At 45.2% G+C, this 15663-nt stretch overlaps 1 protein-coding gene across 1 annotated transcript; it reads right to left on the bottom strand.

The window, feature by feature from the left end:
- Nucleotides 1-13384: 13384 nt before the first annotated feature.
- Nucleotides 13385-13829, bottom strand: LOC123440955 (vacuolar protein sorting-associated protein 55 homolog). Its single transcript, XM_045117494.1, has 3 exons — nt 13693-13829; nt 13565-13604; nt 13385-13488 (listed from the first exon to the last, which is right to left on the bottom strand). Exons 1-3 carry the CDS (start codon nt 13786-13788, stop codon nt 13400-13402), a joined length of 225 nt encoding a protein of 74 aa, XP_044973429.1. The 5' UTR covers nt 13789-13829; the 3' UTR covers nt 13385-13399.
- Between the last annotated feature and the right edge of the window lie 1834 nt (nt 13830-15663).

Raw genomic sequence — 15663 nt, 5'->3', positions numbered from 1 at the left:
AAATCTCCATGTCGTCTACACGAACGACAGCGCCAAAGTGAAGGTTTTTCTTTCCATGTTCGAGGAATGGCTTCAAGAGGAGAAACACAAGTTCATGGGCCTGGATCTCGAGTACACGGCCGATGGTCGCGATGTTGTCGTCGTCCAACTTTGTTTCAAGCAACGTGTCATGGTCTTTTAGTGGGCAAGGTAATACGAAACTATTCATAGTTTTAATTGGGGCTTTTCTTTAATTCATAGGATAGGAAAATTGCATAGGAATAGGAGGATTGGGAATTTCGAGAACATGTCATAGTTTCCCTGATTCATAGGAAAAATGCATAGGAAAATTGGGGCTTTTCTTGGATTCATAGGAATGGGGCTTTTCTTTGATTCATAGGAAGATTGCATAGGAATAGAAAATTGCATAGGAATAGGAGGATTATGAAAATTGCATAGGAATAGGAATAGGAGGATAGGAATAGGATAGGAAAATTGCGTAGGAATTTTCCTTGTAGTTGCATATTGACGATTGTGAGAACATGTCATAGTTTAGGGGCTTCTTTTGATTCATAGGATAGCTAGGAAATGCATAGGAAATAGGAAACTTGATATGATTCTTATTATACTTGTTATGATAGTTATTATACATGTGTCGAATTATACTTATTATGATTCTATTATAGTTGTTCTAAAATATACTTGTTGCAGTAGTATTTAACACATTTGTTTTATTTTTTTATTGCAGTAGTGACAAGCAATGTACAAAACTCATGGAGTTCTTTGCGAATGATAAGATCAAGATGAGGCGCACTTGGGGTATTGAGATACCAACTGAATGCCACATTGATCTTCAAGGCAGGTTCAGGCTTGAGCATGACAAGACATCAATGGCTTATATGGCAGTCGCCCTGATCGACGATGAGTACGCTGATATGAATACAAGATTCCCCAAGTCAAGGCACAAACTTTGGAAGAAGACCCCACTTGATCCTATCAACATTGAGTATGCAGCAATAGATGGGTACGTTGCATACGAGTTGTACCGCAAGATTGGAATCTGCAATTATGGGCAGCTTCACCTCATACCGCTAGTATCTCTTGTTTGGGGGTATTCTGGTCTGGACGACGAGTAGTGTTTGCAATGGCGAACACTTTTATCTCTATTATGTAGTGCCTGGGGGTCTCCTGATTCGTACGAGTAGCTTTGCAATCCGGAAGAGTAGGATTGGTATCTTCAATTATGCAGTACTTTCTGTAATGGATATCTAAACTATTATTTCTATTATGTCCCTGTTTAAATATGGTTTGTGTGTAAGAATATTTTAGGTAGGACATATAGGTTAGGCCTATGACCCTACCCTAGGGCTGTATCCCCGTCATTAGCCCCCGAATGGATCAGGATCCGAGTGGTGAAGGTGTCGATGTAAATCTTGTAGCAGCAGACCGAACTTGAATGTGCTTCAGGGCCTTATAGAATTATGCGTCGATTGAAGTCTCCATCATTCGCCCTGATCGATTCCGTTGAGTAGTACATCCGAGTGAACTTGAGAATTGAAGTAGTTCCTTACAGAATTGTGTGTCGATTGAAGTCTTCATCATTCGCCCTCACCGATTCCGCCGAGTAGTACGTCCGAGTGAACTTGAGAATTGAAGTAGATCCAGGATCTTGAGACTATGACTCATTGCTGGTAGTCGGTTGGAGTCTGTTGAATCTGTTGAACTTGAATATTGTTGCTGGACAAGACCAAACAAAATGTTTCTTTTTTGTATTTCTCTTCCAGTGGGGGCACTTTAGTGCACCCACTGCGTGTAGTCCCCGAGCCTCTGTCGGACTAGATGAGTCCGGCAGAGGGTTTAAGTCTTCCAGTGCTCGTCATGTCGAATGTTTGTTGAATCTGCATTATATGATTTCTGGATCAAAGTCGAGTCTCCGAGTGTATTTTTTTAACTTAGGCAATACGGGGTCACAGCTAAGTTCCCGAGTGTGGAGCGTGTATGTACTCGGAGTAGTTTTTAACTTAGGCGATACGGAGTCGCAGCTAAGTCCCCAAGTGTGGAGCATGTCCGCACTCAGAGTAGTTTTTAACTTAGGCGATACGGAGTCGCAGCTAAGTCGCCGAGTGTGGAGCATGTCCGCACTCGGAGTAGTTTTTAACTTAGGCGATACGGAGTCGCAGCTAAGTCCCCGAGTGTGGAGCATGTCCGCACTCGGAGTAGTTTTTAACTTAGGCGATACGGAGTGGCAGCTAAGTCCTGAGTGTGGAGCATGTCCTCACTCGGAGTTGTTTTTAACTTAGGCGATATGGAGTCGCCCCGAGTGTGGAGCATGTCCGCACTCGGAGTTGTTTTTAACTTCGGCGATACGGAATCGCAGCTAAGTCCCCGAGTGTGGAGCGTGTCAGTACTCGGAGTAGTTTTTAACTTAAGCGATACGGAATCGCAGTTAAGTCCCCGAGTGTGGAGCAGGTCCACACTCGGAGTTGTTTTTTAACTTAGGCGATATGGAGTCGCAGCTAAGCCCCCAAGTGTAGAGTGTGTCCGTACTCGGAGTAGTTTTTAACTTAGGCGATACGGAGTCGCAACTAAGTCCCCGAGTGTGGAGCGTGTCCGTACTCGGAGTAGTTTTTAACTTAGGCAATACGGAGTCGCAGCTAAGTCCCCGAGTGTGGAGCGTGTCCGTACTCGTAGTAGTTTTTAACTTAGACGATACAGAGTCGCAGTTAAGCCTCTCAGTGTGGAGCATGTCCGCACTTAGAGTTGTTTTTAACTTAGGCGATACAGAGTCGCAGCTAAGCCCCGGTGTGTGGAGCATGTCCGCACTCGGAATTGTTTTTAACTTAGGCGATACGGAGTCGCATCTAAGTCCCCGAGTGTGGAGCATGTCCGCACTCGGAGTTGTTTTTAACTTAGGCGATACGGAGTCGCAGTTAAGCCCCCAAGTGTGAAGCATGTCCATACTCACGGTAGTTTTTTACTTAGGTGATACGGAGTCGCGGCTAAGCCCCCGAGTATGGAGCATTTCCGTACTTAGAGTTATTTTTAACTTAGGCGATACGGAGTCGCAGCTAAGCCCCCGAGTGTGGAGCATGTCTGCACTCAAAGTTATTTTTAACTTAGGCGATACAGAATCAGAGCTAAGTTCCCGTGTGTGGAGTGTGTCCGTACTCGAAGTAGTTTTAACTTAGGTGATACGGAATCGCAGCTAAGCCAAGCGGTGGCGCGCGGGGCGGCCGAACGATGAAGACGTGCCACGCGGAGTAGCGATGTGTGGGGCATCCGAGTGAGGTAGACGAGTCCGGCTGAGTGGCAACGCGCGGCGAGGCCAAGTGATGTATGTCGAGGAAGCGTCCGACCCACTTACGGCACGTGGGGCGGCCGTGTCCAATGCGTCATTGAAGGGGCTTCCGAACACGTGAAAACGCATGAATGATTGTAGCGGCGACTGAGCCTGAGGAGCGACGAGGATGGCGCACGGATGCGTCGAGTGATCGCGTAACCTGTTATGAAAAATAGTACAAGCCAGCATAAAAGATACAGCAAAAAAGATACCTGTTATAGCAAAAATTAACATAATTATAGCAAAAATCAAACGCTGATTGTAGCAAAAAATTTCAACAAACTCGAGTTGCAACCAAACATGAATCCAGCGTTTTTAATGAACAATTCGTAACAATTTGTTGCAAATTCAAACATAATTGCAGCAAATCTCGACGACAAAACGTTGCATGCCCTGCCAACGAGCCGGATGGGCGTTTCGGCGATGGGCCGGCCCATTTAAGTGTTTAGTCGTGTAAAATAAGCGATAGTGAGATTTGAACCGGCAACCTCTCCAGAGAAATTTTAGTGTTGCAACCACTCCGTCACCCCAAAGCTATGTGATAAACATGAACATTTTATTTCCATTATTTTTTGCTTTCCATTTTGATGTTTTCTTAGTCATTTTCCTCTTTTCCTTTTCATCCTGGTTTGTTGATTTCTTTTTGGAAATATGTGTATTTTATTCTAAAACGATTATTTCGAAAATTCGATGGAATATTTTTTAATTTGTGAACTTTTTCCAAATTGATGAATTCTTTTTTGAAATTGGTGAACATTTTTTAAAATCCGTAAAAATAATTTAAAATTTGTGAACTTTATTCTAAATTGATGAACTTTTTTTGAAATGGTGAACTTTTTTCAAAATCAGTGAATATGTTTTAAAATTCGTGAACTTTTTTCAAAATCAGTGAATATGTTTTAAAATTCATGAACGTTTTTCAAAATCAATGAGCTATTTTTAAAAATTGATGAACTACTTTTTGAAATCTATGAATGTTTTTTGAGAATCAGTGAACATATTTTAAAATTCGTGAACTTTCTTCGAAATCAATAAACTATTTTTAAAAATTGATGAACTTTTGTTCTCAAAATCAATGATTTTTTTTCGAATTTTGTTAAAAAAAATAAAATCCATGAACTATTCTAAAAGTCAGTGAATTTATTTGCATAATGATTGACCTGTTGAAAAATCTGATTAGTTGCTTTTTAATTCAAATAAAATTTAATGTATGTTTTAGAATTCACGTTTGAAAACTAATGAAATTTTTCCAAGACCTGCAGCGGAGCGCCAGGAGATGTTTCATGGGCCATTCCTGCGGGGACGCTGCAGGCGCCAGAAGGGTGAACCCTCCCTTTGCAATGTACGAAACTTAAGGTGGGGTCAAAAAAGGCCAACGGAAGGTACACTAGATGTCTTGGGATAAGATTATGAACCGAAGTGCAGAGGTTTTTTTTAGAAAAGGAGGTCGAGCCCCGGCCTCTGCATCGAGTGATGCATACGGCCATATATTATTAGCCAAAAAAAGTCTCCACCGAGTACAAAATGTCTGAAGCAAAAAGGGAAAAGAAGAAAAGAACGATACAAGGCATTACTCATGCCCAAGCCGGAGATGGCAAACAAAAAAATAGATGACTAAACACCTATCCTATTAACATGACGCCATCCAAACCGGTTGAAGATACCCTACGCTACCATCTCCCATCGGACACACCCAGTACCCATAGGTTCCGTGGCGACCACAGGAGTGAGTGATGACCAAGTGCGGATCAGTGCGGTAGCTCTGTGAATAACCTGCAGGAAGTGAAAATCGCGTTGTCTGTTAAACACCAAGTCATTCCTGCAATTCCAAATTGCCCACAACAGTGCACAAGACCCCACGCGAATAAGTTTAGCAGAATGTACATCCACCTCATTTAGCCACATCCCAAATAACGTGGTTATATTGTTTGGAGGAATGATGTTAAAAGCAATATGTAGCGAACGCCAAACCAGCTTAGCCATAGGACAAGTAAGAAAGAGGTGTTGTATTGTTTCTTTAGCCGGACAGAAACTGCATCTAGAGTTACCATTCCAATTTCGCTTGGCAAGATTATCTTTCGTTAGAATTACCCCTTTATGAACAAACCACATAAAGACTTTGACTCTAAGAGGGACTTTGATCTTCCAAATATGTGCCGATTTTGGAATAGGTGTAGAATCGATGAGATTCAAATACATCGATTTAACCGTGAATATTCCATTGCTAGTCAACTTCCAATATACACGGTCAGGAGTGTGAGACAGGTTGACATCCATCAACCTTCTCACAAGATGCAGCCAGCTGATCCATCTACTCCCAATAAGAGATCTGCGGAATTGAATATTCAGAGGAATCTCGCTAAGTACTGACGCAACGGATGCTTGCTGCCGTTGTGCAATATGGTACAGCTGCGGATATTGAAATGCTAGAGGCATCACCCCTAACCAAGTATCTTCCCAGAAGCTAGTCGATTTACCATTACCAATGATGAATCTAGTTCTACAGAAGAAAGCATTTTTAGTCCGCATCAACCCTCTCCAGAAAGGAGAATCCGTTGGATGAGCTGTAACCTGAGATAATGATTTGTTCTGTAAGTACTTGTTCTTCAAAATTTGTACCCACATACCTTAGGTTTCCGAAGATAATCTAAACAGTCATCTGCTGAGTAGACACCTATTTTTAATCTCTAAATTTTCAATTCCTAAACCACCCTGATCTTTGGGTCTACAAATAATATCCCATCTAGTCAGCCTATACTTGACCTTAAGCTCATCACTTTGCCAGAAGAACCGGGATCGATAGAAATCCAGTCTTTTCCGTACCCCAACGGGAACTTCGAAGAAGGATAGGAGAAACATGGGCATACTCGTTAGTACTGAGTTTATCAGCACTAGCCGTCCTCCATAAGAAAGAAGCTTGCCCTTCCAGCAACTCAGCTTTTTCTCAAAGCGATCCTCGATACATTTCCATTCCTTGTTTGATAAACGTCGGTGATGAATAGGAATCCCTAAATACGTAAAGGGTAATTTCCCAGTTTCACAACCGAACAATTGATTATAAGTGTGTTGTTCACTTTTGGCTCTACCAAAACAGAACACCTCACTTTTATTGAAGTTAATTTTCAGCCCAGATAGCTGCTCAAACAGGCAAAGTATGAGTTTCAAATTCCTAGCTTTAACCTGGTCATGTTCCATAAACAGAATGGTGTCATCGGCATATTGTAGTATCGAAACCCCCCCATCCACAAGGTGCGGGATGAGCCCCCCAATCATATCCTTATCCTTAGCCCTGTTAATCAAAAGGGCCAACATGTCAGCAACAATGTTGAATAGAATAGGGGACATTGGGTCCCCTTGCCGGAGACCCTTGAGTGTCTGAAAGAAGTGACCTACGTCATCATTAACCTTAATCCCGACACTGCCATTTTTGATGAAACAATCGACATGCTTTCTCCAGAGCTCATCGAACCCCTTCATACGAAGGGTTTGCTGCAAAAAAGACCATTTGACTTTATCATAGGCCTTTTCAAAATCCACCTTGAAGATAACACCATCAAGTTTCTTCGAATGGATTTCGTGCAGTGTTTCATGTAGCACAACGACACCTTCCAAAATGTTCCGCCCAGGCATAAAGGCTGTTTGCGTAGATTGCACAACGGAATGTGCCATCTTTGTTAACCTATCTGTTCCCACCTTCGTGAAAATTTTGAAACTGACGTTAAGCAAACAGATTGGGCGAAACTGCTCAATACGAGTCGCCCCCTCTTTCTTTGGTAACAGCGTAATAGTACCAAAATTCAAATGAAAGAGTTGAAGCTGACCTGCATACAAATCATGAAACATTGCCATAAGATCCTCCTTGATAATATGCCAACATTTCTTGTAAAACTCAGCCGGAAACCCGTCTGGCCCAGGAGCTTTACCACTCTTCATCTCCCCGATAGCCTCCAACACCTCTTTCTCCGTAAAAGGGGCTGATAATAACTCATTGTCAGACTCTCCGACTTGAGGTATATCCGCCACTTGATGCTCATCCATAGTCACAAAACTATGGTCAGAAGCACCAAATAACTTTTTGTAATAATTAGAGATATACAATTTTAGGTTCTCATGACCTACAATCGTTCCTTCATCTTGCTCGAGCTGAATGATTCTCTTTTTCCGATGCTTGCCATTAGCAATCAGGTGAAAAAATTTAGTATTATTATCCCCATGAACAATCGCCCGAACTTTAGCTCTGCTCGCCCATTTCGATTCCTCTTCTCTAAGGAGAGCTCTAAGACGTTGTTCAGCCTGATTCTTTAATGATCTCTCATTAAAATCTAGGATAATAGTCTCAGCCTTACAGTCGAGATCGTCTATAAGTTTAATGAGCCTGTCTTGCTCATCCTTATAGCTCCCAGAGACGTTCTTAGCCCAACCACGAAGGTATTGTCTAAGATGTCTAATTTTGTTTTGCCATCTATCAATGTTGGATGTCCCACCCAACTCTTGATTCCATTCCCGGGCAACCAAATCTAAAAACCCCTCCCTAGTAAACCAGCTTAGCTCAAAGGAGAAACCTAATTTGTTGCCCATATGTATAGCACTACCAGAGTCCAGCAGCAAAGGTGTGTGGTCCGAAATTGCTCTCTGAAGCGCTCGCACCGTTACTAGGGGGAATTTCTGTTCCCATTCAGTGCTAGTAAGAACCCTGTCTAGTTTTTCGAAAGTCTGGTTTTGAAGGGAGTTGGCCCAAGTAAATTTTCTACCTGAGAGCTCAATCTCCCTAAGATCGAGGCTCTCAATAATAGAGTTAAACATAAAAGGCCATCTGCCATCAAAATTGTCATTGTTCTTTTCGTCAGCTCTCCTAATGATATTGAAATCACCACCAATCAACAGCGGCAATTTCTCATCACATATCCGAACTAGATCAGCCAGAAATTCAGATTTAAGCTCCTGTTGAGCAGCCCCATACACTGCAACCAGAGCCCATTGGAATCCATCCACCGAAGTGCAGAGGTGGCATGGGGTTTAGATATTTTCCGTCTTTTTAATCAAGCTTGTAAGCCAGTCAAGCTAGGCGACTTATCACTCAAAGCAAGATATTAATCTCATGGTGCGTTGGAAGATACTGTGTTTTCAGGAAACACGGGACCAACATGGTATGTTAGGAAAAAAATGGAACCGTCGCACTCCAGCGATCATTTAAGACAAGGTGAAAGAGATGGAGGAGGATCATATAAAAAATTCAGACGCACAAACACCTTCGTCGCGCGGACGGCGCTTTTCTGTATTTCTCTGAGCATGAACTCGACAGCCTCACCACAATACACAGGAGGGGTCGGGAGCTTTTATACGCGCGCACAGACGCGCCACGAGCCCTCCACGATCCCATGTCCCATGCTCCCCAGCTCGCGCGTCCGGCACACACGCACACGCCCGCACGACCGAGCCCAACACTTGGACGCGGTCACCCCTCCGCACCGATCGCGACTGCTAACCGACACACGCACGAACGCACCCCCTAAGACGCACACACACACCCTAGCACACCCAGGACGAGCCCTATCACGCTCCAGGTGCACGCACACACGGCGCACCCCGACCCAACAGACCAGCGCGCACACGCCTCCGCTCAGCCGTGGCTTATTGCACCAACAATCACCCCGTGAGCCGGCTCAGAGGAGCCCCGGACCACCGAACTCGTCGCCGGCGTCCACCAGCAGCGCCTGCTCCGCTGCATCCGCTTTCTTCGGATTCCGGCAGTCCCGACAGAAATGGCCGTGCACACCACAGTTGTAGCACATGCCGCGCCGCTTCCCTTTGCCGCTCGACGTCGTGCTATTGCCATCGTCGTCGTCGAAGCCGCGTCGTGTTGTTGCTGCCGAGCCTGCCACTGCACGTCCCTCATCATCAGCTGCTCGTCCGATCTCCCACTGCCCTGACCACGCCGACGTGTCTGCCCCTCGAAAGCTTTCAGCCGCCCAAGCGCCTCATCGAAGGCCATCACCTCAACGTCGCAGAACTGCTCGATGCCGGCGACCGCGGCATACAGCAGGTCTCGCACAGTGCCGAGCACCTTCTTCACCATCGATGCGTCATCCAACGTCGCCCCGAGCATCGCATACTTCGCCGCCATCCTGTAGACCCTGCCGGCGTACGCATCGAGCTCGTCGCCGTCGTCCATTCGCATGCGATCAAATTCGTCGTTCAGCATCGCCAGCCGCGCGGCCTTCACCCTATCGGCGCCAATGAAACACACCTTGAGGGAGTCTCATACCTCCCTCGCGGTGAGCTTCAGCGCCACCTGCATCAGCAGGTCCTCCCCCAGTGCCATCAGAAGCATGGCCTGCGCCGTCTTGCACTTCCTGCGTCCATCGATGCTCCTGCCGCCGGCGCCACCACGCCTCACAGCCCCTGGGCATCAAGGATGGCCTCCACCTTGATCGCCCAGGACGTGTACCCCATCGGCGTCAGCGGCGGGATCGCCAGCGCCCTAGACGCACCGCCGCCGCCATACAAGACCATCGGCATCGCCGCCGGTGCTCACCTTCCCTCGAGGCTCTCCTACCAAGTGTTGGGAGAAAAATGGAACCGCCACACACCGACGATCACCAAAGACAAGGTGGGAAAGGTGAAGGAGGGTCACACAAAAGATTCAGGCGCACAAACACCTCCGCCGCGCAAACTGCGATTTTCTGTATTTCTATGAGCAGGAACTCGGCAGCCTCATCCCGATACACAAAAGGGGTCGGGAGCTCTTATACGCGTGCACAGACGCGGCGCGAGCCCTCCACAATCCCCACGCCCACGCTCCCCAGCTTGCGCGCACGCACACGTGTGATACGTCTCAAACGTATCTATAATTTTTGATGATTTCACGCTCTTATCTTGCCTTCTTTGTATGTTTTATGTATCTTTTTATATTTTTTTTGAGACTAACTTATTAATTCAGTGCCAAATGTCAGTTCTTGTTTTTTCGTGTTTTTGACTCTTTTCAGATCTGATTTTGGAACGGAGTCCAAACGAAAGAAAAATCCCAAAATGATTTTTTCCCGAACGAAAGAAGTCCACGGGGCTTTTGGGCCAAGCCAGGTGGGCTTCAGGGAGCCCACAAGCCCCCACTCCGCCACCAGGGGGAGGCGGCGGTGGGCAGGCTTGTAGCCTCCCTGGCCGCCCCCTGACCTAGGTCTTTGGCCTATAAATTCCCAAATATTCCGCAAAAAATAGGGGGTGCCTCGAAAATACTTTTCCGCCGCTGCAAGCTTCCGTTTCCGCGAGATCTCATCTGGAGACCCTTCCCGGCGCCCTGCCGGAGGGGATTTTGGAGTTGGAGGGTTTCTTCATCATCATCATCGCCCCTGCAATGACTCGTGAGTAGTTCACTTCACACCTACGAGTCCGTAGTTAGTAGCTAGATGGCTTCTTCTCTCTCTTGGATCTTCAATACAAAGTTCTCCATGATCTTCATGGAGATCTATCCGATGTAATCTTCTTTGGCGGTGTGTTTGTCGAGATCCGATGAATTGTGGACCTGTGATCAGATTATCTATGATATATATTTGAGTCTTTGCTGATTTCTTATATGCATGATTTGATATCCTTGTAAGTCTCTCCGAGTCTTGGGTTTTGTTTGGCCAACTAGATATATGATTCTTGCAATGGGAGAAGTGCTTGGTTTTGGGTTCTGCCATGTGGTTACCTTTCCTAGTGACAGTAGGGGGAGCAAGGCACACATCAAGCAGTTGCCATCAAGGGTAAAAATATGGGGGTTTTATCATTGGTTTGAGATTATCTCTCTACATCATGTCATCTTGCTTAAGGCGTTACTCTGTTCTTATGGACTTAATACACTAGATGCATGCTGGATAACGGTCGACGTGTGGAGTAATAGTAGTAGATGCAGAAAGTATTGGTCTACTTGTTTTGGACGTGATGCCTATAGATATAATCATTGTCATAGATATCGTCACGACTTTGCGCAGTTCTATCAATTGCTCGACAGTAATTTGTTCACCCACCGTCTACTTGCTTTCATGAGAGAAGTCACTAGTAAACACTACGGCCCCCGGGTCTATTTACATCTATCGTTTACACCTCCGCTTTTACTTTGCTTTGTTACTTTGTTGATTTCAGTTCTCACTTGGCGAACAATCTATAAGGGATTGACAACCCCTTCACAGCGTTGGGAGCAGGTTCTTTGTGTTTGTGCAGGCTCCTGTGATACTCCTCCGCCGGATCGATACCTTGGTTCTCAAACTGAGGGAAATACTTACCTCTGCTGTGCTACATCACCCTCTCCGCTTCGAAGGAACACCAACGCAGAAGGATTCCTGGTGTCGTCAACGTGTCCATTTCTGGCGCAACTGAAAGGTCTTTTGTGCAGTAGCATAACGGACATCATCGCCCGCACGACCGAGTCCAGCACTCGGACGCGGTCACCCCTGCGCGTCCATCGCGGCTGCTAACCAACACAAGCACGCACCCCGTAAGACGCACACACACGCCCTAGCACACCCAGGCCAAGCCCTGTCACGCTCCCGGTGCACGCACACACGACGCATCCCCGACGCAACAAACCGGCACGCACACGCCTCCGCTCAGCCGCGGCTTATTGCACCAACATGATATGCTATCCATCATAGCCTCGAACTACTACAGAACAGTCTTGCTATGTCTCAGTCGACTGATACTTAACGAAGTCTTAGTCGATGTTATATCTGTGAGATCTTACATTAAGATCCATGCAAAAATTACTTTTTTTTTCTCTATGGCATGTTGTGTCACTTGATTGAGACTTTATTAAATCTCAGTCGAATGAGACCTAGCTACATCCATTGAAGAAAGGTTTGATTGAGTGCGTCGGCAACGGGAGAAATATTCGTATATGGAGAGACACCTGGCTACCACGCCGGGCTTTTTCATACAGACCCGGTGTCACCAAGGGGCACATCCGCACATGCCGCTTGCGGCTGGAAGATGGAACATGGAGCTTTTGCAGCGCCACTTCCTCCCTGTGGACGTCGTCATTATCATGAAGATCAAGCCTTCCAAACGTGGTCTCGATGATGTCCTTGCATGGGCACCGGACACCAAGGACGTGTTCACTGCACGAAGCGCTTACCGCCTCGCCCTTGAGGACAGGAATCGCACGTCGGCCTGTGCCACGAGCAGGGCACCGGACGGCACCCGTGCTGTGTGGGAAGCATTGTGGGGGTGCCCTGCCCCTTTCAAAGGTACGCATGTTTGTTAGTGATAATCTTGTTTAGTAATAGATTAGTTAGTTTTCAGTTCAATTGTTTAGTTCGCCTAGGAGGTGTCTTGGCAGTATGCATGCATGTTGAGTTCGGTTTGGACTTGTACATGGTGTGTGCATCGATAGTAGAAGATATCAGCTACGTGTTAGCCGTGTCCTAGTGTTAGACGTGTCCTAGTTAGATAGGAGTTGCCAGCAGTCCGGTTTGGACTCCAAATCAAGTTTTACGTAGTCTATGAGTCGGTTGTTCGTGTATATATATACTAGTAAAAGTGCCCGTGCGTTGCACCGGGTTAGATTGTCGATATTTGAATCATGAATTTTGTATTTGTAAAGTCCCGCGCTCACCCTCCGTCGGCATCTACTTCAGCCCCGCACCGCCATCGCAGTGCTAGTAGAGATGCAAACATATGCACTTTCATTCAAATGGAGTGAAACTCCATACAGGTTGGTCATATGCTTACCAGAAGGCGATCATCAAAACTTTACTTATTTAATCTCTGCAAAAAACATGAAGCAATTGTGTATATCGACCAAAGAAACACCATTATGATAATGATGACTGCTCAGTCGGTTTTGAAGAATATTTTCCAGTTCGTCCTAGAAACATATGGACTGAGTTATCCAGCAGATATTTAATAGCATGAAGCATGTGAACACCTATGTGCCGAATCTCATTGTACAATCCCACTCGCAGTAGTCCTCCCCCATCATGTTTATTAACCGATCACCAGGGCAAGGCAAGGCATGGCAATCCGGCCTTCTACAACTTGGAGGGCTTGGGAAAGATGTGTGGCGTGAACTTCTGCGCGGTGCTGATGCTCCCCTTGATCTTCAGCTTATCCATCATTCTCATTGAACATGATCGATGGAGAATCTGAGCCCAGGAAAAATATGAGCGGCATGGGTAGTATGAGGTACATCAGAACTGCAAAAAATGTCATGCATCATTTGCATGATACTTGTTTAAAATTATCAGATAAATGTTTGGAAGTGCCTCTAACCTGTTAACATTGGCCACCAGTTGTTATAAAGAGCACATGCCTGAAGAAGACAGAGTTGCAGAGATTTAGGCAACATTGAGAAAAGGATTAAAAAAACTGGCGCTGAGATGTTAAATGTCCAAGCTTACCAAAATCTGCAATACAATTCCTGCAGAGACTAATATTGCCAGGGCGGCAAGTCTTCCACTATGCAAACATGTCCTCATAGTGCGTGACAGTGCCATCGTTCCCTTTGATGTTCTTCAGATAAAGGTACTGGAACGAGTAAAAGGCGGACAATCAAAAACATTGCGGGCATAGTTGAGTTAAAAAAACAGTGTGATCATGAACAACCGACGGCTCCGCATGACTGAATCACAATCATTTGACTTGTTACTGAGTGCACATAAATAAACTATCTTCTGGATACTATTAAGGATGCTCTAAACCTGTCTAAATACACAGTGTCACAATCTATATTTTCATTGTGCCTCGGACTAATATCAGGGTCTGATGAAAACGCATTCTCCCCTGATGCAACCACTAATATCCTTGTACCAAAGCCCCTAGATTCAAATGTAATGCTTGATGTCTCAGTTATGTGGCTTGTGGTGTGAAGCATGCTGCACTTATCACAAGACAGGCAGAGGTATTTACATGGCGAGAAGAATGGAGTGGGCGGCTTGGTCACGGGGTGTACCAAAGCCCCTAGAGTCAAATGTAATGCTTGATGTCAGTTATGTGGCTTGTGGTGTGAAGCATGCTGCACTTATCACAAGACAGGCAGAGGTATTTACATGGGGAGAAGAATGCAGTGGGCGGCTTGGTCACGGGGCTGATACGAGCATTTTTCAACCACGTCTACTTGAGTCATTGTCGACCTGCAATGTAGAAATAATGGTTTGTGGCGAATTCCATACTTGTGTTGTTACAAGAACAGGTGACCTTTACACCTGGGGAGATGGTACCCACAATGCCGACCTCCTTGGTCATGGTAGTACTGTGAGTCACTGGATACCCAAAAGGGTTTCAGGTCCACTGGAAGCCTTCAGGTGTCGATTGTTTCTTGCGGAACATGGCATACAACTTTGATAACTACTTCTGGACTGTTGTACACATTCGGCGATGGCACATTTGGCGCCTTAGGTCATGGGAATCGAGAAACTATCTCGCATCCAAAGGAAGTGGAGTCTTTGAAGGGTTTGAGGACAATTTCTGTTTTATGTTTTATGAAACGCTTATGAATTCATAATTTTTAGAAGCTGCTACTCCATGATGAGGAATTGGGGATGCAGATTGTAGCCTGTAACAGATGTATTTTATTTATTTATTCAGCCAAGTGGTATGCTGGAATAAAAATGTAAGTCTCTATAGTCAACCCCTAACCAAAAAGAAGACGGAAGCACTTACTCAGCACTGATTAAATTTAAAGAGTTATACATGTATTTTTTATATAATCTACAGTATAAACTCTTTCCATTTGCCCATTTTCCTGATTTATGCACTTTCCCCATGGTATAATAAGAAACAAAATCCATTTATTGGCTTATTATGATCAAAACTTAGAGTATATGCGCCAATGTGAGTGGTCTTATAGAGTTGGAATGTTTTGCTTCACTGTAATTGCTTTACTGAATCTATGGACTAACAAAAATCCTATTTCTTGTGTCAGGCAGCTCTCACATCCCTCCCAGTCTCCTTTGATTTGACACAGGCGGATCATCTGTCTCAGTGTATTTGACGTGAAAGTATCACCAGTAGCTGCAGGCTTCACCATACACTTTCCCAGCACATGCTTGTATCGCGTACTGCCAATTCCCTGACCCCGATGAAGATATACTGCTGGAGGAAATCAGAAAAATCAAATAGTGGTAGGTGTGATACATACCTCTGGTGTAGCCGCAGCAGGCGACATTGGCCTAGAAAGCATGGGAATACACAAGTTACTATTTCACATAGTATCAAGGTTTCGATCATCATGTTCAGTTCCATAAATACTCCATAGAATACATACCCAACTGGCCAACTCCATATGTTCCATAAATACTCCATGTGCATAGCACTCAAATTTTAGCTTGATGTGATCAGTACTAACACCACATAGCTTAAAAGTAGGAGCA

The sequence above is a fragment of the Hordeum vulgare genome, chromosome 3H (genome assembly GCF_904849725.1).
Source record: "Hordeum vulgare subsp. vulgare chromosome 3H, MorexV3_pseudomolecules_assembly, whole genome shotgun sequence".
Classification (NCBI taxonomy): domain Eukaryota; kingdom Viridiplantae; phylum Streptophyta; class Magnoliopsida; order Poales; family Poaceae; genus Hordeum; species Hordeum vulgare.
The sequence above is the reverse complement of the archived record's forward strand: the minus strand, read 5'-3'. Positions and strand labels throughout refer to the sequence as shown.

Coding starts and splice junctions, on each gene's coding strand:
- LOC123440955 (XM_045117494.1), bottom strand. CDS start 13,788: ATGGCACTGTCACGCACTATGAGGACATGTTTGCATAGTGGAAGACTT. Junction 13,605..13,692: donor GAATTGTATTGCAGATTTTG/GTAAGCTTGGAC, acceptor TGTCTTCTTCAG/GCATGTGCTCTTTATAACAA. Junction 13,489..13,564: donor CTGGTGGCCAATGTTAACAG/GTTAGAGGCACT, acceptor CATTTTTTGCAG/TTCTGATGTACCTCATACTA.